Source organism: Dermochelys coriacea, chromosome 11 (genome assembly GCF_009764565.3).
Source record: "Dermochelys coriacea isolate rDerCor1 chromosome 11, rDerCor1.pri.v4, whole genome shotgun sequence".
NCBI classification, from domain to species: domain Eukaryota; kingdom Metazoa; phylum Chordata; order Testudines; family Dermochelyidae; genus Dermochelys; species Dermochelys coriacea.
In genome coordinates, this window is record NC_050078.2 from 9441134 (window position 1) to 9467185 (window position 26052).

General features: G+C 45.8%; 1 protein-coding gene across 2 annotated transcripts in view; it reads right to left on the reverse strand.

Moving 5' to 3' along the window:
• The window catches only part of TFCP2L1 (transcription factor CP2 like 1), a 40721-nt gene extending 20643 nt beyond the window's left edge, over positions 1 to 20078 (reverse strand). For both annotated transcript variants that reach the window (XM_038422707.2, XM_038422706.2), the window contains exons 1-2: positions 19936 to 20078; positions 13302 to 13453 (exon numbers count right to left, since the gene is read on the reverse strand). In XM_038422707.2, coding sequence (XP_038278635.1) covers positions 13302 to 13331 — 30 coding nt within the window. In that variant the 5' untranslated portion in view covers positions 13332 to 13453; positions 19936 to 20078. The remainder of the gene's footprint in view (positions 1 to 13301; positions 13454 to 19935) is intronic.
• Positions 20079 to 26052: the final 5974 nt, after the last annotated feature.

Genomic DNA, 26052 nt, shown 5'->3' on the forward strand with positions numbered 1-26052 from the left:
TTGGTCCCACTCCCTCTAGGCTATCTTCATTCATCAGATAAACCAACAAGTCACTGGTGTATCCAGAAACCTGTGAACCATGTGCTTTCCTACCAATAAAACAAAATATTCACATTCTGGATACAAAATGAAGGCCTGAACTGGCAAACGTTTCACGCATGCAGTTACCATTGAAGTCAGGTTTGGCTTGGATCAGACCTCAAACTGGCCAGAAACAGAGGTTCGGCTCTTTAACAAATGCTGCCTCCAAGAAGGCATTTATTATTTACTATTTATTATTTTCTTATTATGGAAGCCAAAAGGCATAAAATGTTTTGGTTCAAAATATATGGGTCATGTGAAAGCAGCCATTGAACTGAATATGGATTCCCTGAAAAATCAACATTCAAAAGGCTATTCATACACTAGCTGGTTCCCCTTCAACCTGAGTGTTAAATACAGATTCCGCCACAAAATAATTAAATATTAACAATGTTCCTAGTTGAGCTTCCTACCATAAATTATCTCCTATGGAAAACACTTCCCTTCCACAACCACACCCGAAACCAAGTTTTAGAATACAGGTCAGGTCAACATTCCTGCCAGCATTCCCATAAATATCATTAATGCTAGAACAGGGCATGGACAGGACCCGATTTAAGGGCAGTGCTACCAGCACAGACGTGTTGATATAGAAGCTGAAATGCACATTCTCTACTTCTCCACAAAACCTTCCCTCAGCGTCACAACTAAGGAAAATCTGAATTAACCTGGTAATTAGGGGTTACATTCTCTTCTCAGTTATACAGTGCAACCCCACTGAGTGAGGACAATTTGGCCCTATACCAACAGGCCAGATATTCTGTTCCATTGATAGTACTTTGGTACAGATAATACTTACGGCGTCAAATTCTCAAAAATACACCTCCATATGGTTTAATCCACGGTATCAATTTGGAGGGGGATTTCTTTGGTTCATGGCTGATGCTCTACTAACTTTCACCACTATCGATAGAATGGGGTTCAAGAATACAGTGATAAAGACACCCGAGCCCTGTCTGCACTACAGCTTCCACCAATGGCTAAGCTGCACCAGTGGATAATTCCATATGGTCCCACGTTCGCTATTGTGGACATACTGTTGAAATGGTTCCACGGTGTATAAATAATTGTGGAGTCATTAGGGCCAGAGAAGGAGAACAAGTCTAGAGACCAGTGGTTAGCATGCCCACCTGGAAGGTGGGAGACACAGAATCCAGTCCCCCTGCTCCTGTGTGTGTCTCTATATTTATATCCACTGAAACAACCTCAACTGGAGAGGCTGAGGGATGCCAACATCAGAATCTCTCAGATTTATGGTTATACTACAGCACACTCCTCAGAGGTATGGGAGACCCCAAGTCTAATATGGCCGATACCAACTGGGAGGGGTTACAAGTGCTTTGGAGGATAGGATTAAAATTCAAAACGAGCTGGACAAACTGGAAACATGGTCTGAAGTAAACAGAATAAAATTCAATATGGACAAATGCAAAGTACTCCACGTAGGAAGGAGCAATCAGTTGCACACATACAAAATGAGAAATGACTGCCTCGGAATACTGCAGAAAGGGATCTAGGGGTCATAGTGGATCACAAGCTAAATACAAGTCAACAGTGTTACACTGCTGCTAATACATCCCAGAATGATGTTTGCTTTTTTTGTGGGAGTGTTGTAAGCAAGACACAAAAAGTAATTCTTCCGCTCTACTCCTCATTGATTAGGCCTCAACTGAAGTATTGTGCCCAATTCTGGGTGCCACGTTTCAGGAAAGATGTGGACAAATTGGAGAAAGTCCAGAGAAGACCAACAAAAATTATTAAAGGTCTAGAAAACATGACCTATGAGGAAAGATTGAAAAAATTGGGTTTACTCAAGAGAAGCAAAGACTGAGAGGGGACATGATAACAGTTTTCAAGTGCCTAAAAGATTGTTACAAGGAGGAGGGAGAAAAATTGTTCTCCTTAACCTCTGAGGATAGGACAAGAAGCAATGGGCTTAAAATGCAGCAAAGGCAGTTTAGGTTAGACATTAGGAAAAACTTCTTAACTATCAGGGTAGCTGAGCATTGAAATAAATTGCCTAGGAATGTTGTGGAATCTCCATCATTGGAGTTTTTAAGAGCAAGTTAGATAAAACCCATCAGGGATGGTCTAGATAATACTTAATCCTGCCTTGAATGCAGAGGACTTGTCTAAATGACCTCTCCATGTCCTTCTGTCATAGAATATCAGAGTTGGAAGAGACCTCAGGAGATCTAGTCCAACCCCCTGCTCAAAACAGGACCAATCCCCAATTTTTGCTCCAGATCCCTAAATGGTCCCCCTCAAGGATTGAACTGAGAACCCTGGGTTTAGCAGGCCAATGCTCAAACCACTGAGCTATCCCTTCCCAGCCATAGAGTCCTACGGTTCTAGGATTCTATAATCCTTTCTACCACTCAAGCAGAGGCAGGAGACGGGTATTTGGATGCCTAGATCTTGGGAGCAGTGCAAAAGCTCAGAGGGAGAAACCTGGGCGCCAAGGGAACTTTTACCCTGAATGTTTAGGCAAATACAGAGTCAGCAGGAATGCTGGGGATCGCAGTGGAGCCTAAAACTGGGACTTGCCACCTAAGTCCCTTTGGGCATGTCTACACTGCTATTAAAACCCTGCAGCTGACCTGGGCCAGCTGACTCAGGGTAAGGGGCTCAGGCTAAGGCACTATTTAACTGCAGTGCAGATGTTCCCTGCAAGGTGGGAGGGTCCCAGAGCTTGGGCTGCAGCCGGAGCCTGAATGTCTACACAACAAACAAACAGTCCCTTAGCCCAAGCCGGAGACAGCAGGCCCAGGCCAGACATGGGTGTCTAATTGCAGTGTAAGCATTCCTTCAGCGGACCTGGGCCAAAATGCCTCATCTTCACTGTGATTTTATCTCAGGCTAGCTCACATGTTTGTTAGCCTGCGGTAACAAATATATATCTCACTATAAGCAGTGAAGAAAAGGCCAAAGAGGCACTTTGCCTCATAAGTCACTGAAATCTTCAGAGGCTTTATCCTAGCCTCTGACCTAGCTTTATTACAGCAACTCTTTAGGGAGGATGTTGTACGGAAGTGTATATTTAAAAAGGGCAGTTCCTGAACAGACATTTACACAATCCCATTACTAGGCAGGAGTTTATGCTCTGTTGCTGTACAAACAAGACTAGGATATGAAAGTAGTAAACCACCCAGGCACACAATGTTCCTAACTTCTAATTCATGAAGCAACTCCACCTGTCTTAAAGAGATTTATAGGCAGTTTACTTTTGTTACTTTTATTGTCCCTGACAATTAATGCAGCATAAAATTTAAATTGTTGCTATCATTAGCAAACTTCTGACATCCATGTTCTTTTGTCCCAAAGGTAGGAAGACAAAAATAACCCTGTCACTTAAGAGGTCACTAGACTAATTCACATGCTAAAAAGGTACACGCACAACACTTAATTCCATTAAGCTTCGGCAAGTTCATTGATGGGATGTCATTAGCGATCGTAGGAGTTCTCTGATTTGAAGAAGAATTGTTATTTTAAAATCTAAGGTTACATTTTGTAAAAACACTGAACTCTTTCCCACACAACTACAAATCCTATTGCAGTTACCAGTTTGGCTTTACATTTCTAATGCCATTTACACTGCAAGGTCTCTGTTTTCTACACAACACGTTAACATGTTATGCTGATTTCCAGCTATGACTCAGTATGCCAAACCAATAAGTTCCACACCTGTTTAGAAAAGTAAGTAGCTCACCTAAGTAGACTATAAGATTAGGTTTTATGTATATGTTCACCGAATCAGTGGAAGCCAGAGATAGAAAAATATACTCTTCTTTAATATGTGATCCTAGTGACAAGCAGAGGGCCTAAAAAGAATCAAACTGGAAACTGTTTAAGGATTAAGCTAAACTATAGGCCACAGCAATAACAATTCCATTTAGCAACTTAAGGACACGCAAAATGCAGCATTGATAAACGTGAAAGAATGTGCCCAGCTGAATATAGCTTGGAGGGAAAGGAAGGGAAAAGCCGTTCTTCTCCAAAACTCAAGCACGCACAAGGCAGGCAGGCAGAACACTTTAATGAGACCATTCAGACAGATGGGGAATTCATAAAGACTATAAGTGAGTTAGTCAATAAATCCTCAGGCTAAAGCAGCAAGATATTTTCAGGGCATGGGGCCACCTGACCATGCCTACTTTATGCCACACATGTACTTCAGCTAGAGACAAGCAAAAGTGAAACCCTGCTCCCTGCACACACAATGTACACACAGGTATTAGTAGTGCCAGGTGGGTGACAGTTATCCCATCCTAGACCACAAGTGGCACTGGAAGCTGCTCTGTGATTGCTTACTGTAGCCTCAGGGCTGAGTAAGCTCAAAGATGCAGCATGAGATTTTTAGCCAGTGGATGTTGGGGATCCACTAGCTACATGACAGGCCATCCTCAAACCTCCCTCCTGTGCTAAGAGGATGGAACCCTGGGGGGAGGGGGAGAGGAGAGAGGAAGATGTGTGGGTGCCAGGGAACGCAGCCCCCACACAGCTCCACTATGTCCCACTCTGTCTAAGGGTCTTCCACAACCCTTCCTTGGGCCAGAGGATTATGCTCACAGTCAGTTTCTGTCCTGCTTTTCATTACAGAGGGGTTGGAGGAATATAATGGAGTGCAGTTCAGGTGTTCAATCTAACACCAATGCCCTTCCAACAGTTCTCTTCCTGTATTTGTCTCCTCCTGTGGCTTCTTCTCCCCTCCTTTCAACCCTTTGTTCCCTCTCCCTCCGTCTTTTCTCTGCACATCTCTCCCCTCCTGTACCTCTTAACACACTCAAGAGCCAGGTTTGTTGGAAGGAAGGCTCAGCACTCTGCACCAGCACTCAGCTCAGCCAGAGTCTGCTCAAACTTCTGCAAACAAACAATCTAGTTCATGCTGGGCATACTCAGAGGCTTACAGGTATTATAATTACATCATTTCATTTGCATGGTGACACAGACCCTTTGTTCAAGTTTAGTTAATAATTCCTCTGCGGCAACCCTTCCAACTCTGAACTAAGAGCATGTACCGGCCAACAGGTTCTGAAGCACTTTACAGTTCCATAATTAGTCACCTGCACTTAAATTCAGCCCTGTGTATAGCTGGCTCATTTCCTGGGGTGAGAGCGGACATCACTTACTCTGCATCGATTATAAAGTATGGTGGCTGTTAACTTGGCCTTGGCTGGTGCCTATAATAGATTTCTCCTCTGCCTCCTGAATCAAGGATCTAGCACGTTTCACGAGTAATGAGTAGATCTCGATTATGTGTTCAGTACCTCTGCCTGTCCAGATCCAAGCGTGTAATCACAGACTCTCTGCTGGTGGGGTAAAGGCCCTGACTTAATATGGTCTGTCCCTCTATGCAGCCGATACCATCTATTGCACAAGGTTCCTGGCTGCAGGTTTTGACAGTGTGATTCTCACAGTAACATTGGTTTCTTTTGTGCCCTTTGCAAGCCTAGTATTTTCTCACATTCCCCAGGTAACCAAGAAGGATGATCTGTGGCTGGGTGCTGCAGTGGGACTCAGAAGAGCTGGGTCCAACCCTCAGCTCTGCCCTGGCTCCTTGTGTGATGTTGGGCAAGTCACTTAATCCTTCTCTGCTTTAGGTCCCAATCTGTCAGATGGGGAAAATGCAGCTGTCTCCCACATTTGTCTGTCTTGTCTATTTTGATTAACTATTTGGGCCAGGGGCTGTCGTATAAAGTTTGTACATGACCTTGTACGTTTAGCTCGGTTGGGACCTCTATGCACTACTGCAATACAAACAAAACAATGGAGGTCTAGTGGAAAGTCATGTCCACTATTTGTCTGCTCACTAGCACCTGCACTGGGAAAGCCAATCCACCTAGTAGCACACTTTGAAGATACAGTAGGACAGAACTGTGTCATGTTTAGCTCTCATGGAAAGTTTTTCACGATCTGAATAGCTCTCATACAAACCATTACTCTGTGATTACTAAGAATAATGAACTAGAATGGATGAACAGCCTCTTAAACACAAAAGATAGAGCACATCATTACAACTTTACAGGAGATGGCCAGTCTCTTATTTCCAGAGAGAATAGTGTTTTCTATTTAAGCCCAAAATAGGTGCAGTACGTTAGTGTCAATGCAACTTTCCCTGCATTGCCCCATCAGAACTCCTTAACCCTGACTGGAGGCTTCTCACATAGGGATGAGGATGTATTTCAGTACCCAGGCCTGGTCATTCACTCCTTGGTCTCTCTGCTAAAAATAACCAATTAAGAGTGCCAGTCGGTGTCTGATGTGCTGTGTGGGGGAAGAGACTGTGCTGTGGATAGCTGCCTATTAGGAAAGAGACAGAGATCCTTAGCTCGTCTTACATATAGCATGTACAACCCACATGACACTAAGCTACACTACCAGTTGGTACATAAGCACAAGGAGCATTCCCCTGGGTTTGCTAAAACACCCAACCTAAACAAATGCAGGGAAGAAAGTGAAGTAGAGGGGTCCCCTAAAAAAAAGGGGCAATTGCAAACATTGTTATAGCATACAGATCAGGTATTAGCATCTCCTTCAATGATCTACAAAGCCAACAACCAGTATAGATAGCTTGGTCAAACAGGGATCCACAATGCCCTCCAAACTGCTTATTCATGACCTAAAGTACAGCTTCTGAAGACACTTCAAGGTAGAAACAGCTAACTGGGAAACGACTAGCTCCTTGGATTGACAGGTGCTTTAATTCAGAAATCAAATGCAGTAGAAACGTAGGAGAAATTTCAGTACCAAAGTTAAAAACATCCAGAAAAGTACCAAGCACAAATAAAAGAAGGTTCATGTAGATGTTCCAGAAGTCTTGCTGGTTGTCACCAATGAAACAGAGTCCAATCCTGAAGTCTACACACAGTCGTGAACCTGGTCTCACCTACACCAGCATAAATCCGCAGATTTCAGTCACTGCTGTTTTGTGAGAGTAGAACCAGCCTCAGCAGAAGTTTTGCCTGAGTGAGGACTGCAAATTCACAGACTTCCATTTAATCCAGATGGAAGAGTAAAGAGGATAGCAGGAAGGATAGAAAACAGTCTCCCAGGTTAAAGGGCAGCCAGGAGATTCCTCCTTCCTATAGACAGTTGTGCTCTGATGCTCTGCTTATTCCAAGGCCCTTGTTGACTGAAGCAAGACTGATGGTGACCTTAGGGTTGTTGTGGTTTGGAGATAGCACTGTGTATCCTGCACCTCAGTGCCAAATGTACATGAGACGCAAGAAAAATGCTGCTAGCAAAATGAAGGAGCTGGAGTATGACACCAAGAACCTATCCAGACTTGCTTGTAATTGAGGTAAGAGGGCCAACTCCATTCCCTGAGCTTGAGGCTATGTCTACACTATCACTTATGTCAGCAAAACGTATGTCGCTCAGGGGTGTGATTACACACACACAGCAACAAATTACACCAGTATAAGTGGCAGCATGCATATGCTATGTCAGCAGGAGAGTTTCTCCCACTGACATAGCTACCGCTGCTTGTTGGGGTTGATTAATTGTATCGACGGGAGAGCTCTCTCCCATCGGTGCAGCGCGGCTACACAAGAGATCTTACAGAGGTGCAACTACATCCATACAGCACCACTGTAAGCTCTAGTGTAGACACAGCCTGAGAAGTGCCAACAGAAGGACAAAAAGTCTCAACAACTGGTTATGAAAGTGAAGAGAAAGAAGAACCAACTTTACAAACAATTCTTAAAAAGAAGCCAGGGACAGACCAATGATGGGAAGCCAGGAACAGACCAAAAATGTGTCAAGGAAGAGAGATTCTGAGGCATCTGTAGGGTGCATGTTAGCAAAGGGTAGGCCACAAGGGAACTTAATTCTTTGGAAGGCTCGAGATCCTGTCAATAATTGCGATGATGATTAGAAAAACAGCCAATCCCTCTGAGTCACGCAAAATGAAAATAATATTCTTGCAAATGCAGCTATAATTAACAGAGAACCTCACCCAGTCAGAGCTGGTCTCCCAGCTTTCTGTACTCTTCATTTAGGCAAATAAAAGACTGTTCCAGGAAACATACAAACATTCGAGCACAGTCATGACCCTATAAAAATTCTGTTTTGTATTGACATTAACTCTCATGGAACCGATTTCATTTCCATAAATCTCCAAACATGAAATCCAATTCTCCAGCTACAGAAAAGTCCTGTGGCCAGATTTGGAGACTTAAAATATAACCAAGGAAAAGGTTTTCTTTCTACTTTCTCCTCTAGGTAGCTCTATCTCCTCCCCAGACAACTAGGATTTCGGGGTGTCTTCTTCAAATCACTTCTCACTTTCCTATACTTCCCATGCCTGCTTTGCTTGCACTACTTCCGGCTGGGACAATTGCTTGAACTAACTTTCATTTGCCCTTTTTCCACATTCAGGATGGTAACCATGTTGAAAAGTATTTGGGCCATCGACTGTCATATTAAATTTGTACAGGACCTTGCACCTTTAGCTTGGTTGGGGCTTCTATACACTACTGCAATAGAAACTCGGCTGTTACATGACCTGCATCCACACACCCCACTACTACAAACCACCGAATACAAACTATCAAGACACCTTGCTAATGGGGTAGTTTGTAGAAGGGTTGCTGTTTGATAAGGTTTTTTGTTTTTGTTTTTTTTTTTTTTTAAGACAATCCACAGTAGGCACCAAAACAGCACTTAAAAAAAAACAGGCTAGTTCCAATGGTGTTTGAAAACAGTTGGCCCCCAAATGGTTCCATTTTAGCAGGGTTCTGGCTCCAGTTTCACAATGAATGAGGGAGCACACGGGAGGAGACTGCAAAAGACAAGAGTAAGGAGTCAGTCACTGGAGTGCAGACTGCATGGATTTGACTATTCAGTTATTTGACCTGTAGGCTGGGTCTCTCACAGCAGCCAACAAGAATCTAGGGTTTCAATCTTTTGCCAATGAGCTTGGCCTCTTGTCAGCTTAATACAATAGTTAAGACTAAATGCCTCTATGTCCTTCATAAACCCTCCCCACACGGGACACTATCCTCTCAACCTGGGAGTCCTCTTCAACTCCCTCCACCCCACTGCTCCCACCCATCCAGGAAAATCCAGTCCACACCACCTCCTCCAAAATATTTCTCCTTTTCTCTGTCTGCACAGCTAAAAACTCTTCCCAACCCCAGTCATATGTCCCTAGAGTATATAGCCTTCCCCTGTGTGGCCTCCCCAACCCCCATCTGAGCCCCCTCCAGTCCATACAGTCACTGCTAAGATCTTCCTAGCAGATTCTTCAGGCCATATCAGCCCCGTCCAACTCCCTCCACTGGCTCCTTCTCCACTAAACTAAGTTCAAAATTCTTGCCACCACCTTCAAAGACACTATTTAGTTCTGCCCATCCTCTCTTATTGATCCTCCTTATTCCTTCACTCAGTCAATATTGCCAACCTTAAAGCCCCATGTCAGACTCCCGAGCTTTCTTCCAAGCTTGCCTCTACACATGGAACAGCCTTCCATATCTGGAAACGCCCTCCCCTCCACACACTCCCTACCCATCTGCTTCATTGGGTCATATCTGGCATCGGTTTGTGAGCTCCTCAGAGAAGAGATCAGGCTTTTTTAACACAAAGTGGAAGTTTTATGGTTTCAGAGTAGCAGCCGTGTTAGTCTGTATTCACAAAAAGAAAAGGAATACTTGTGGCACCTTAGAGACTAACAAATCGAATGCATCCGATGAAGTGAGCTGTAGCTCACGAAAGAGACAAACAAATTTATTAGAGCATAAGCTAAGGTGCCACAAGTATTCCTTTTCTTTTTGGAAGTTTTATGGTGCTCAAGACTCAGGAATAGTTCCAATGAAGAAAAACATTTCTCCTCAAAACAAAATGTTATTTAGACTAAAAGATTTTAATTTTTGTTTTTAAAATTAACAGATGCATGTCTTACTTTTCTACTCCAGAGAGGTCAATGCTCCCACAAGACTTTTGACACACAAGGAATGGGAAGGAGACATTTATAAATACTCCTCTCTAGGAGTTTACAAACACAAGTGCCCATTTAAATCAGACATCTGCCAGTCAAAAGGACTTTGTCATGGGACTAGAAGACAAGTTATGATTTATTTTTAATTTAGTGCAAAACCATTGCAAATCTGATTGGAAGGTGGAATTTAAAATTGCTTCGCCCCACCTCACAAGAGATTACCCCAGAAATAATATTTTAAAGCAATCCCTAGACCAATACAAGCTTGGTTTTTGCTCGGAAAAGGCCATGTCTATATCAAAGCAAGAGACATGCTAGCAGGGCTCTGGCACGTTTTCCCTAACCAGCAAGGACCAAGGATTTTTGTCTGAGGGATATGGTATAGAGCCAGGGCAGGACTAAATCCTAGCCTTCCTATTGGGAGGGGCAGTGTGCGGAGCGCAGAATAGAGCTGACTGCAAATATATACCAAGAGATACCAAATATATACAACTTAGCTTCAGCAGGTGCATGCCTTGAGAATGGGTGAAATTCATCTGCATACACAGAGCCAACCACTTAAGCCAGGCATGGGCAAACTTTTTGGCCCAAGGGCCACATCTGGGTGGGGAAATTGCATGCAGGGACATGAATGTAGGGCTGGGGCAGAGGGGTGGGGTGCAGGAGGGAGTGCAGGGTGTTGGAGGGGGTGCAGGAGGGGGCTCAGGGCAAGGGGTTGGGGTGCAGGAGGGGTACAGCAGAGGCTCAGGGAATGGGGTTGGGGTACAGAAGGGGTTCAGGGTGCAGGCTCCAGCCCGGCACCACCACTTATCTGGAGCATCTCCAGGGTGGCAGCGGCACGCAGCGGGCTAAGGCAGGCTCCCTGCCTTCCCTGGCCCCGTGCCGCTCCTGGAAGTGGCCGGCACCATGTCCCTGCGGCCCCTAGGGGAAGAGGGGGGCAGAGGGCTCCACGCACTGCCCTCGCCTGCAGGTTCCTCCCCTGAAGCTCCCATTGGCCACGGTTCTCCGTTCCCGGCCAATGGGAGCTGCGGGGGACGGTGCCTGTAGATGAGGGCAGCACACAGAGCCCTCTGCCCTCCCTCCCGCAGGGGCCACAGGGACATGGTGCCAGCTGCTTCTGGGAGCGGCAGAGGGCCTGTGGCACCACGGGGGTGGCAATCTCACAGGCCGGATCCAAAGCCCTGACAGGCTCGATCTGGCCCACAGGCCATAGTTTGCCCACCCCTGACTTAAGTAGTGCATAGATCTTGAGCTGGCCCTCCGCACAGACCTCAATTTCAAGGGAATGTTCTAGTAACTTTGGGTAGGTCTACCCTGCAATTAGACACATGTGGCTGGCCTGTGCCAGCTGACTCGGGCTTGTGGGGCTTGGGCTAAGGGGCCATTTAACTTCAGTGTAGACATTCGGGCTCAGGAGCTCTGGGACCCTCCTATCAAGAGGCAGGAATTCCTGATACCTCTTGCTCCCCAGAAGACACGCTGAAGACAGAGCAGGATTCCGCACTTGCAGCATAGTTTGTCTCATAGTTAACAAAAGCCCATTTTCACATTCTACTCTAGTCATGCTCTTCTGCACTGTAGTTCAGTCCAGCTAGCCATGGCTGCAGCCAGCTTGCTTGTGACCCCACTAGAGACAAGACTGAAACTGGACCTTCCCCTACTCCTTTAGGCAAATCCATTCTAGGTGGGATTGTCAGAAATGCTCAACACTGACCTAACTCTGCTCCCATGAAGTCATTGCTAAGAGTCCCATCCATTTCTGGGGGAGCAGAATTAGGCTAAAGCAGAGCACTTTTGAAAACCCCAATCTGTGTGCCCATCACACCACACAAGCCTCTTGATTTCCCTATTATAACGAGGGTGGAAGTTGGCTCCTTGGCCAGGTCTACATGGGGACACTCAGGAGAGGGAAGGCAAATCAATGAATGGTATGAAGTCAATGCCCATGTGTTGGTGTGTTAAACACCCCAAGTGGATGCTCTCTGTAACTTACTCATATAACCTCCTCCACACACTCATGTTTCCAGCTTTGTTAAAAAAAATCCAATGATTAAATTACAGCAAATTAAGATCACTTTACTCCTGAGTAAAAGCATCCACGTGGTTGTTCTGGTGCACTTTAACATACATGCATGCATTGACTCCATGCCTTTCAGGAAGACAAAGGCAAATCAATTAGAGTCCTAATGTAGCCAAGCCCTTTGTCTCTTACAAAGATGGAGCAGGAGATACCCCATTTTCAAAGCTGTTGACAGACAACAGAGAATAAAGCCCAAAGTCACAATGGGATTTGTCAGGAGATGTTCAAATATGATTAGTCTCAACTTTACAAAGGGAACTTTAGACTTCCCCATTCATGGAAACCTGATGGTTAGCCATGAACCCTCTCCAGCCTCTGTATGCAGAGCCAAGGGAAGAACTGCAAATTAGCATCTCCACCCTTCTCTGGAGATGAGGCAGAGTCAGAGGAGAGAGCAGTTTGAAATGGGCTTGGGTATTTTGCAGGCAGACACGTTATTTTGCTACTGGTTGCTTTTAATGGCAAAGGATCCCATGCCCTCCATGACGGGAAGATCATTTCACAGAAAGATTCACCAGCTCTTTTACCCTCCCTTTGATCATTTCAGATATCGAGCAGCATAACCTCTCCTGCTCTGGTTTGCTCCTGCTCTGGGAGGTGCATGCATGTGTCCATCTGGGGGCCGAAGTTTGCCTACAATATAGCCAATACGGAACCTTGCTAAAACTTGCTAAGCTGCCGAGTTAGATGCTTAGCTTTGTCGTCTACAGAAGCATGGAGCAATGACATTCCACCACTGTGATGAGATTGTGACCTCACTCATGCTGGCCCTCTCTTCATGGAACACAGGAGCATCATATACCTTCCTGGCCCATGCACTGGCAATTCACTGAAACAGAGCTAGGGAACTCATAACTGAGTTGTGTCAGTGGTACTCCTAACGCTTACCAGTCTGCCAACTTCACCCATGAGCACTGGGCTCCCACCACCCCATTGCTGGGATACTAATGCATGTCAAAAAGCAAAATTTCAGATGAGCTCAACAGAATCCAGCACCTGCTACATGAAAACATTTGGACCAATCCCTAACTGCTGTGAGTCAGTTATGAATTCAGTGATGCTTCACCAATTGACACCAGCTGAAAACCTGACCTATATAGGTCCAAAATTCAAAGCTTTCCCCCCAGGCAAAACAAAGGAGCATAATTCAATTGTTTTATCATGAGCCATTTCCAAGGGACATTCCTTCCTTTAGTTTCTTACCTTGGTTGAGATAAGTAAGGGTTTCTTCATGTAGCTTTACAGCAGGGGATGTGGCTGTGCAGAGAACATACTGAAATGGAGGAAGTTTGGCGTCATTCTCAGGAGACAGCTGGGGCTCCTCCTGTTTGAAGATTGGCAGTGCAAGGACATCACTGAAACATAGAATTAACACACATTTACTTACAGCAACTTAGAGGAACAAAAGATGAGAATCCAAACGTGAAATTCTCTCACCCTGGACATGCGGATGATGATCCAACAGAACAGAAGAAATGGAGATCACTTCTCTCACATAGCGAGTTATACACACTACAGGTAGATGTCCACAATAGAGCTGGAAGGTGAGAGTTCCAACTCAGGGTAGACATAACAGTGTTAGATCCGATTGAGCTCGTGTGCTAAAAACAGAAGCGTAGCTCTGGCAGAAGGGGATAGCAGTCCCCACTACATACCTATCATCATGGTAGCTAGCCCCTCCCCCCCACTGTGGCTACACTTTTATTTTTTAGAGTACTAAATCAGAGCTGGCACAGAATTTACACCTTCCAGCTCTAGCGTAGATCATACCCTAAGAGGAAATAAGAGAGTTTGGCTTGCACATAGCAACAGTGCATGGAGTCCCCCAGTTCAGTAAGTTAGTGCCAGGCACACTTTAGCACATAGCATCAGTACAATGGAAGGTCCTCACGAATTACTTGAGTTAGTAAAAATTAAAGCTGGTTGAGAAGTGGATTTTGTAATGGGGAGAGGAAGGGGCGAGGAAATGATGAAAACTAACATTTCAACAAAAGCGAAAAGCCTTTTGAAGAAAGTTTTGGGGTTTTCATCCAAAAGAAAAAAAGCCTGGGAAAAAAAATTCAGAGAAAGTAAAATGAACCCTACCCATCAAGGATTGCTTGGTTAATTCTGCACAACAAAGCAACAGTCCCTTTCCTCAAAAGTAAGGCATCCTTCCTTACGCCTACTAATCCCATCCATTTGATTCTCCTCACAGAAAACAGCCTTCTCCCCACCAAGCTATGCCCTTCCTCTACCTAACCCTTCCCATTCCCCCACAAAACCATGCCTCTCCCTCCCCGTAAACTGATCCCATCCTCCCAAAGCCAATCAGCTCACCCTGAGCTCATCACTGCCTCAAAATTCAGCCCGCCCGCCCAACAATTGGCGTGACTGACTAATAAATCAGGGCTGGCCAGGGCACCTCAGGATAAAGGGTGCGGAGAATGAGGGAAACCTGGCCAGAGTTAAGCTATAGAGTTGTCAGGTTAACAATGATGGGTATTGGGAATGAGCTTTCTTCCACAACAATCCAGAGTCACTCTGCCGTGCAACCAGTTTATATGGCCTGTTGGAATGTGGATGCCTCATGCTACCATGTTAAACAGCTTAAGGATTTGGCGCATATGGAATAACTTGCTTCGGTTTGTACCGGAAGATAATGCTCAGCCTTGGAGTTCAGCTCAAAACATTGTGGCTTGGTTTTGTTCTAGCCCATTAGAGTAGCCAGTCACGAGGTTGAATCCAGATATCACAGCTTCTCCAAAATAGACCAGATCCAGCCGTTTGGCCTAGGCCCCTCTCTCATTCTAATTTAAATGTCTTTAGAATTTGATCTGTCCACAATATAGCATCAGGTTCTGCCCTCAGATGCATCTACACAACTCCCATGGACCCAAATCTGACCTCCTTTGCAAATTTCATGCTGGCATAACTCTACTAACTTCAAGGAAATCAATCTTGACATTGTCAGAGAACAAAAAGAAGCTCATATGCATTCAGAGTGTCAAAGCATGACCAGGCAAAGGCATCCCTACACTGCAGCTGGGGGCATGCTTCCCAGCACCCATAAACAGACTCGTCCGAGCTTTCCTTGAGCTAGCACCCTAAAAATAGTAGTGTGGACACTGTCAGGTGCAGGCTAACCACCCAAGCTCAGACACAGGGGGTCAGGCAGCTTTGGACTCAACAGCGAACCCAGGCTGCTACTTTTAGCCTACTGAGTCAAGCATCCCACCTGGGCTGAGGGGTTCTCTCCCAGCTGTAGAGTAGACAAACCCTATGAAAATAGATGCCAGTGTTAGCAGCCTTATCTCACTATGCCTCAATATAAAAAGCCACATTAGTCTTCCCAGCTTCTCTAACACTGAACCCTACTTCTGTTCATTCTGTACTGTTTGTAAGACTACTGAAGTATAACCCGACCACCTCCTGGCTCAGAACAGAAATCTTTATAGCCACCTCTTGTCTCCACCAGGCACATGAAACCTCTTGACTTTCAGGTTATTCAGGCAGCAGCTCCATCCATTGCATTAATGCTTATGTGCACAAACAAACATCAAAAAATAACTGTCTAGGCACATGGCATGCTTGTGCAGTTAAGAGCATTAAGGGAGTTTGTTCTGCCCATGCAGGTTAATGATCCACTTGTTGTTAGCTTTTAACTCTCAGCACCTACAACCTTGGGGAGCTCTCTCCAGGCCATTAAATCAAATGGGACTATGCAGTCTGCAGTAAAAACTCAAAAGTTCCTGGTTCAAAAACAGTCACTCCTATTTCTGAAGAAATAAAGCCATGGAGCAGATCAAGCAAACTTAAGGAGAGGCAGGAGTTTTTTCCTTCTATAGCCACCATGAAAGCGTCGAGCCCCATTCATTGCACTAGTTTTAGATGCTATCACAATTCTTGCCTAACTGAAACACTAACTTTTCCCTATATGATGATGATGAAGACCTATGACAGTAAAGAAGATCCAAATGCCTACAGATAGATTTTGAAAACAGAGTATTTCTCTTACAGAGACCCCATAATATTTTCCACACTCATATTAGGAATCATTCTCCACTGAAATGCAGTCACCTCTGCTGCACAGGAGCTCTTATCCCTGCACTTTCTGCACAATGCCACGAGGATGCAAGTTGCTTTACAGAAAATGTAACACACAGCCCCTGTTCAAAGGCTCTACAGTCTGAGGCCTGCCTACACTGGGGGTTCGAACTAAGATACGCAACTTCTGCTATGCTATTCGCGTACCTGCAGTCAAAGTATCTTAGTTCGAGTTACCTGGCCGTCCTCACGGCGGCGAGTCAACCGCGGCGGCTCCCCTGTCAACTCTGCTTACTCCTCCTGCCGAGGTGGAGTACCGGCGTCGATTCGGGGATCGATTTATCGCATCTAGATGAGACACAATAAATTGATCCCCGATACATCAATCACTATCCGCCAAGCCGGCAGGTAGCGAAGATGTACCCTAAGAGCCCGATCCTGCAAATGCAAACAAACAGTGGGCCCATAATTAACAACTTTGGGCAAATGATACGTTCCTCATCTGGCTGAAATGACACGGCAGAAGTCAAGTGTCTAAATTCCATACATCATATTCCAATCTAATTCCTCTAAACTTGCAAAGCATGCTATAGGATAGTTAATGACCACAAGCATTCAAGGACCCTTAATTTCATCTGAAAGGTTAGTGGAAAGTCTAATCATAAAAAACAATTGGGAAACTGCACAAAAAAGTGCTATTGTAGATAAGTAAACAGAACTTTTTATTCTGATTTAGTTGGGGATTGGTCCTGCTTTGATCAGGAGTTGGACTAAATGACCTTCTGAGGTCCCTTCCAACCCTGATATTCTATGATTCGATGATCTCACAGGGCCTAATCCAAAGCCCACTAACTATAACATGCTTTAGATCAAACCCACAAAGAACATTTTACTTTATGGTATATGGTGCATAGTGTATCAAGAGTCTGGCAAAGAGACAAGGTTTTAGCAGCCAGTCAAGGACTGAGATCATATACATGGCAAGTACATAAATTTAGGCATGGCAAAGAGAACTGAACAAAGATTGTGAAGTGCTGTCCTGTCTACCATTCTGGAAAGCAGTTTTTTCTATAACTGAGGCTACGTAACAGTCCCCATCTTATTTCACCCAGAACTTATTTTTAAAGTTTCACTTTTAAGCTAAAGTTCTCCAGGACTGGACTCTACCTGAGGTTAAATGCACTTACCATATATTTTTTTGGAGGTGCAGGGAGGGAGTTTGTTGAGGTAAGTGATTCCACCATTGGGAGAATAAGGAGAGCAAAACAAATTCACACCGTTCCCATGAGGAAGAATCAAGATTTCCCCCCTCCCCGCCAAAAAGCCCCGACTTTAAGACCAGGTCTATACTACAGACTTCTGCCCATATAGCCGTCGGTTAGTGATGTGAAGACGTGTGATCCCTGGCTGACACAGGGCACCAGCAGAAGTCCCTAGTGCAGACAGCTACTACATTTTTACCAGTATAGCTTGCTTCCCACACAGGGCGTGATTTTACTTTAGTCTTTTTTGACGGGGACAGCTGCATCCACTCTAGGAAGGCTTTGCTGGTAAATTATTCCTAGACCAGTAAAGTGCTCAGCTTCCTAGTGTAGACATGGCCTCAGGTCCTGCTTGTACTGGGATTTTTGGCAGTATTATACTGAAACCAAAATACAACCCCAATGCAGATGGACAGCACTGGGGTAAGAGAGGCATTGGGCTGATGTACCCTGGTAGACTACCAAAGTACATCACACACCAGCCTCTTTTGCACAGCCGCAGTGTTTCTGCCTCAGAGATTGCACTGGTAGCGTAGATACATCCATGTAGTTGTCTGTGCACCTTTTCCTAGTCTAGACAAGCCTCAACAACTTTGGCAGAAAAGTAGCCCTCAGCGAGAACAGGTGTCTTCAATAAACCCTCCCAATTTGCATTGGAACATTTGAACAGTGTTAGGAGGCATCAGAAGTCTTCGGGTTGTATACCATCACCCATCCCTGTACTATGAGCGAATGGCATGCTCTCCATGTTCCCTAACAGCCAAGGTAGCAGACACACTGTACCAGCCCTCAGGTTGATGCAGCCTGCTTCGCTCATTTACCAGCTCCGCACAAAGGGAGCTGGGCAACAACCCCATCTAAGTTATTAATACACAAACTCAGTGCGGGGGGGGGGGGGGAGAGCGAGAACATGTCATATAGACAGTTGAAGATACACTGGATCTTCATGGCAATGAAAAAGTGGCCGCTATGTAAGAGAAGGGGGGAAGTACTCAAATCAAATACTGTACTACTGGAGAAAGCAAGGGATTTTGTACTTAAAGCATCCTATGCATATAGGGGCTAGAGAATTTAAGAATGCATGTCTAGCAGCCTAAAGGAAGATATTACCAGGCTTTTGAGTGCTTAAATGGGCAAGCTCAATGATCCCGGAGATAATTGTTATACAGAGATATGCTTTGAAAACGACCAGCCATTTGGTTGTGAACCAGACTCTGCTGGTGTAAATCAGTTCTTATCCACTTCCACTGAGTTATGCCATTTCCCACCAGCTGAAAGTCTTCCCCTATGTATTTGAAACAATTTTCATAAACAGTCAGCAAAGTCAAAAAATGAAATCCCCAGTTGCCCATTAGAGGGGAGCAAATGTGGGGTTGTTCCACACATATTGCCATTCTGCAGACTATATTGTTTAACTGCCCCGTGCTTAAATTAGCCATTTAATTCAATGTGACTGGTGTGAAAACAAGACAGGATATAACTGGTTTGGACAAGCTCACAACCAGAAGCTGGAGCCAATTAGCCATCCTCCAAAGGGGGGGAAAAAAAAAATCTTATCCTGAGAAAATCGGTTTTCCTAATTTCCAAGACAGCATTTTCTACAGCCACTTGACAGTGCTTTGCAGAGAGAGTTGTAACTTCTCCCTTTGAAGTGCTGTAGTTAAATCTCTACAGAAGAAGGCAAACCTCAAGGGAGATCATCCAAAGTTCAGAGCCAGCAGTGTCTATTAAAGACCCTTTCAACCCGATTTGACTGCCAGCTCTGGCAAGAAGTGGGGAGAGCCCAGCCCTTACCCCCAATTTAGCTTTCTGTGACTCAAAGCCAAGGCTACACAAATTCCTTAAGCCCGTTCACAGTGCTAGACAGCAACGGTGGGAACGCTTCCAAGGGAACCCAAAAAGAAGAAAACTTTCTAGGAAGCGGATTCCCCCTGGAAACAGCACAGGCCCGCTCAAATTAACAGAAACAAGCCAGCAGAGTCGCCGCTCCTTTATTCGGACGATATCGGTTTCACACCCACGTAACCCGAGTGGCGGAGCTGCACCAGCCAGAGGAGATCCACGCGGGGTAGCTTTGCACACCCACACTCCTGCCCCTCGCCGAGGGGATTTTGCTCTAGCCGACACGCGTTGGAGCGGAGGCTGGCTTAGCCCGGAGCCAGTGGCACACGCCGCTCGGCGGGGCAGCATCAGCGCAGGAAAGCGGAGCGGCGCCACCGCGGCGACACGGGTCACGGACACGCCCGCCCGGCGGCGCCCCCAGCACGACGCAGTGGAGACACCGCGGGGAGGGGGCGCCCCATCTTAGCGCCCCCCCTTGCCTTAGCGCCCCCCCCCAGCCGGAACGTGCAGTGGGGCCAGCCTGCGCTGCTCCCCATCCTGCCCCCAGGCAAAGGGCACCGGGCTTTCCAGCGCGCCTGGAGCGCACCAGCGCCCGCCCTGCCCCGCTGCGCTGCGCTCCCCTGCCGCGCCAAGGGCCCCCCCGCCGCAGCGCCCGGAGCCTGGCACACCGCGGGCCGGGGGAGGGACGCAGGCGGCGCCGGACTCACCGCAGGTAGCTGCCGGTGGAGTGCTGGTTGTAGTGCTCGGGCTGCGTGTGCCAGAACAGCATCTTGGGGAGCCAGGCGCCCAGCCTGGCACAGCGCGCACCGCTCCGGACCGCGGCCGCCCGCCCCGCCACCTGCGCTTTTATGGCGCAGCCCCGCCGCCGGCTGGTGGGCCGGGCCCGGGCGCTGAGCTCCAGCCGAGCCCGCCCCCGGCTCCTCCTCTCCGCGGCCCGGCCGGCTCCACCCTGGGCGGGGCGCGCAGGTGGGTTTGCCGCGGCCGTTTCCCTGGGGAGAGGGCAGGGCGCCCAGCCCCAAAGAGGGGGCAGGACCCCTAATCCCATAGGCGCCGCAGAGAAGGGGGGGCAGAGCAGCCAATCCCATAGGTGCCCCAGCGAGATAGGGCACACAAACCCATAGGCGCCCCAGAGAAGGGGGGGCAGAGCAGCCAATCCCATAGGTGCCCCAGCGAGATAGGGCACACAAACCCATAGGCGCCCCAGAGAAGGGGGGGCAGAGCAGCCAATCCCATAGGTGCCCCAGGGAGATAGGGCACACAAACCCATAGGCGCCCCAGAGAAGCAGGGCAGGGCACCTAATCCTATAGGTACCTCAGAGAAGGGGGGGCAGGACCCACAATCCCATAGGCGCCCCAGAGAAGAGGGGCAGAGCAGCCAATCCCATAGGTGCCCCAGGGAGATAGGGCACACAAACCCATAGGTGCCCCAGAGAAGCAGGGCAGGATACCCAATCCCATAGGTGTCCCAGGAAGGAGGGGGGCAGGTAGGTGACCCAATCCCACAGACATCCCAGAGAGGATTAAAGTGTCCATGCCACAAGCTCCCAAAGGTGTTGGCCTAGAGGAGTCTCTGCGGAGAACAGCCTCCGGGTCCTCCCCCTTTGCCTTAGGCAGCGGTTGGGTCTCCAGGAGGAGCCCTGTGGGATGTCTCTGTCCCTGGGGCTCACAGTCTGGCACTGCATCCCAGGCAGTAGGTTAACCCCCCACCTACCTATACCACCCAGGGCTTGGATTTCCCTTCCAAATGACTGTGGATGCACGGGCATCCGTCCACACATGGGTGCAGAGCCGCTCCCTTTGCACTGAGACTCAGACAGCACCAAGCGAGCGGGAGCCTCCCACAAGTACCCTGCTGGGGCCTTTCCTGGTGTGTGGGTGTCCCTAGTGGGGGTACAGCCGGCACTGGCTCCTGCACTTTCCACTCTGCAGCCCCAGCAAAAGGCCAGGGATGGTGAGTGGCAGGAGCACAGTGCACCTCCAGCCCTTGTATGCTCTTTAGAGGACCATAACCAGCTAATGTAAGTTACAGCATCTGGGGCTGTCCTAACCAGCTCCAACCCCCTGACATCCAGCTGCCCCAGCAAAAGCTGGGTAGGGAAGGGAATCACCCCATAGGCTGACTTCCTGGCACCAGGAGGTTTAAATCCACTCTTTTTATACAATGGTGCTTTACGTGAGTGAGTTTGTCCCAAAATTTCTCCTCCCAGTGTTTCTGTGGTGTTTACTCTCTTTGGCTATCATCGCCCACCCCACAGGCAGCTGCATTTAAATGGCACTGTGTGCTAGGTATATAGTAGAGCCCTCAGGGATTCATTATGATGAACGGCATTGTGTGTATGTAAGGTATTATTATTGTTAATGGCATGCTCCGTAAAAAGATGTTCTTTATTAAATAGCACCAGAGGTGCTTTGGGCTTAGTCTGTGTTACCACTTATATATCACTGACGGTTCTCCAGAAATAAAGCTTACACACTAAAAGCTAGGCAGCCAGTGCTAGAATAAGCAACAGCTGTATGTAAATTGTTGTATTTATTTATATAAAATAAAAGGTGCACCTTTTAAAAACCTAGGATCACTCATAGATTTAAAGGAATCTGTCCAGTATCCTTCACCATAGATTGTTTGTAGTCTGAGGTACAGTATGTGCTCCAGTTATTTTTTTTTAAAAGCAGCTCTCTTCCCATCATGCCCTGGGGTCACGCCAGCAACTCCCACTGACTTCAGTGAGGGTTACATGTGTGGACGCGCGATAACCATTCAAGTTTATTTTAATGTATCTGTTCTATTATTTAAGGTCATCAGATTATGGTAACTGCATCTCTGGCTTATTGTATGGTGGTACGCTGGGTCATCACATTAATGAATTTAGCATCACAACATTTTATGAGGTGGGAAATTTATCCCTATTTTACAGATGAGGAGCTGAGAGGTTAAATGACTTGCCCAAAGTCACACAGGAAAACTGTGGCAGAGCTGAACACTGGCCCAGTCCAGTATCTTAACCACAAGAGCACACTGCCTGTCACCCACAACTTATATCTCCACTTCTAATCCATCCAAAATGCTGCTGCTAAAATCATCTTGCCCTCCCACACCAACTGTGCCACACTCAGTCCCTTCCCTGCATCCCTCAATCTAATTTTCTACTGCATCAAATTCAAGCATCTCATCCAAATCCACAAAGCCCTATATATTCTCATCCCTACCTACAGCTGCGTTCTTATTTTCATCCTTATGCCCCCTAAACTCTTCACAGTCCTCTCAGCTTAGTTTCCTTTTTCCAGTGTCAGCCTCACGCCCGCTACTGCGTCCTCCCACCTGTCCTTGAGATGAGATGTAAAACTGAGCTCGCACTCACCTGTGATCATTAAGGATCTCATGGCACATTTTTGCAGGAGTAGCCCTGTTAACTCCAAGGATCCTAGTACAATTTGAACTGAGGTAACTAAATCTCCTCACCTACCTTCCTCCTTGTAGTTCAATCAGAGTCACTATTCTTCCCTCCCTCGCCTAAGCTGTTAGGTAGTGTATGTTGTTTAACAGCTGGTATATTCCACCCCAGAGGTGGTTGCATTTCAGTGGTAAGTGAGAGTATTTTTGATTATTATTATTTAACATTTATACTGTATTAGCACCTCAAGATCACAAACAGTTTGACCTTCATTGTGCTAGGTGCTGTACAAACAAATAAATGGCAGTCCATTTTCCAAGAGGTTACAATCTAAAAAGATATGTGAATCCTGTGTATTTGTTACCTACTTCACACTTCCACTACTTGGAAGGCTGAGTCAGCTAATATCTGTAAAGTATTTTGAGAAATATATTTATGAGTATTTATTGTTTTCAAACTAAGAAGGTGTCACAAACTGAGAACTTTAATAGAACAGAGAGACAGTATTAAAAGTACTTTATAGTGTCTCTTTAAAGTAGCTTCTCTTTTTTACCCTTCTATAGTGCAGTAAGAAAGCTTGCTTCTTTCAAAGCAAAATGATTCATTCTGGATTGCATTTTTAAATGCTTTTAAAAATATTCGGCAATAAATGCACAGCTCAGTTCACACAAGTCAACATCTGAACAACACAGCTATTCAGGTATTTGCTGGAGCAAAGTACCTAAATATAGTTCTTGAACAGAGACTCAGCACTAAGTTTGTAGAGGTGTCCAGAGACTTCTGAAATAGTAAATATCCTTCCACGATTTTGGATCCATTGCAGCATTGGCTGGTAAAATACATGGTTTGGTCTTAGAGTGCAAGGCCATGTGAATGATCTAATGAGGTCTGGCCTGTCAATATTTTGTTTGCTTCATTTCTAGAAATTTAATGTTGGAGGTCAAAAAGAAAAGGAGTACTTGTGGCACCTTAGAGACTAACAAATTTATTTGAGCATAAGCTTTCGTGAGCTACAGCTCACTTCATCAGATGCATTTGGTGGACAAGTGAGTTTAAAATAATTCTGTTTATTTCCTCTCCAGTTTAATTATTGTCACTAAATGCAGAAAACAAAGTACTGTTTGCTGACCATCTTCTCCTCCCAGCACCTTTCTGCTCTAAATCATCCTGCCCCGGATCCTCCCTTTCTCAGCCAAATCTGTGAGGAAAAGACATCTCTGTTCTTCATCTACGTCTCCTGAAACCAATTCTGCTTCATTCCCAGTCAAACTTCTGCTTCTTTCAGCATGAAAATTCTCCCACAGTATCAAATCTGCTCTCCTGGTTTTCAAAACTTGCCCCAAATTATAGACCTGGTCTCTCTCTCTCTCTATCTGCTTTTTTTTCCCTCCCCCTTTCTTCTGCTCATCCAACCCCTGTCCTTCTCTCTTCCCCTTACCTAGTCTCCAACTCACACAAAAGTCTTCCCCTCCACATCTTCTGTCACCTGGATCATCATTCCACCTTATCTCACTTCCCTCTCAGATGCAAGTCTCCCTCTTCTGCTTTTGCTATGGCTCTAATCTCTCTCCCCCTCTCCTTTGTTACTCATTCCTTGTTCTGCTGCTAAAGGCTGTAGAGGATGTTGATCAGGTGGTTCCACAGTTTCTTTGAGAGTGTGTGGCACAAGCTGTCAGCATGGTCTTTGTGGTATGTAGATTGTAATGGATTTTTTTACCTTCAGTCCTTTTGGTATGATGTCCCTCTGTTTGCATTTGGAAAGGAAGATGATGTCTGTCTGTATCTGTACAGCTTGTGTCCCACACTCTCTAAGAAACTGCGGAACCACCTGATCAACATCCTCTACAGCAAACAGGGAAAGATTAAAAATGAGCTCTCAAAACTGGATACTCTCTAATACATTTGTTAGTCTCTAAAGTGCCACAAGTACTCCTTTTCTTTTTACAGATACAGACTAACACGGCTGCTACTCTGAAACCTGTCTTCTAGGACACTGGCTCAATATCCTGAGAATTAAAATGTCTGGATGAACTGCAGGTATTTTGACATTCAGGGAAGCCAGATCATTAATCCAATTAATTGTATGTGTTTTACAGTGTTCCTTCTTATGCATTTACGTGTTAATGTGTTATGGCAACTAAATATAGAATTTTGGAAAGAGAAAGAATAAAGAGTTTATTTCCTCTCAAGTACAGATTTTTATACATTAAAAATCAATAACGTTCATTGACATACTTCCCATCTTTCCAAAGGATGCCAAAATGATGGATCAACAATAGCCCCAGTCCAGCAATCTGATTCCTCTTAGCAGACCCCTGTGCCTACCCAGAGGCCATTGACTTTAGAAGGTTACTGCTCAGATCCACCTGTAGGACTGAGGGCTATACAAACTGGATCACGTCCCCTATCGCTCATACACAGTAGTTTGGGGTGGAATGTTTGCTTAGCAGTTCACAGCAACATTACATGATAGCTAAAGACTTGTGTATCCAACTGACACTGTATAAGGATATTGGGGCAAACAGAATAGGATTACCCATGTTGGAGTTTTGCCAAGATATCAGAACTACCAACCCTACTCTGGCAAAAAATGCTTTGAACTATTTCTGGAGGCGCAATTAGTCACCAGTCAACCTTGTCACTGGGCTTCAGACTTAAACACATTAAGCTGAAGGTCCTCATTCATTTCAGAGAGCCGTTGACTCTGATACTTAATGATGACAATTTAAATGTCAACATTGATAACTATTTATTGCAGAGCCATTCCAAACCACCTCCTAAGCCTTACTGGATGTCCAGTGCGGGCCCCATATGTCCCTTATCCAAAGGCCCAAACCTCCAGAAATTCTGGCATCAACATAAATACTGGTGACATGTTGAAAACTGAATTTAGGGGCAGAGTAAAACCAACCTGAACTGAATATCAAAGCACATAACACAGAGACTACCACACAGATTGGATTAGTTTCTTATTACATTAATTAAAAACAAACATTTTCTCATTTACCAGAAGCTGCCACCAAATATCCAGCTGTTACCAAATCTCGGATCATTGCTGCAGAATCTAGGTCCAGTTTGCAAGCCTTGATCAGTATTATCACTAATAATTACAACTGCCCTGATTTTATTAGCTGAATTGAATGATATATTTTTTTCTTTCCCAATGAACATTTCTTTTAAAACCCTGTTGTGAAAATAAACATGTTTATACAATGGTATGATTGATGACAGGACAACAAAGCGGAAGCTTTTAAAATGCTGGAACTACATCTACTGGCACTGGATTTCACGTCACAGCGCCAAGCTTCACTCACCAGAATGACAACTCTAGCCCCACCAGCAAACTTTTTTGTTAGTTTTATGTCCTGTGCAAACACAGTGTTTATTGTTTACATTGCTAGAGTGCTGGAAACAGAAGGTCCAGAGAGCTAA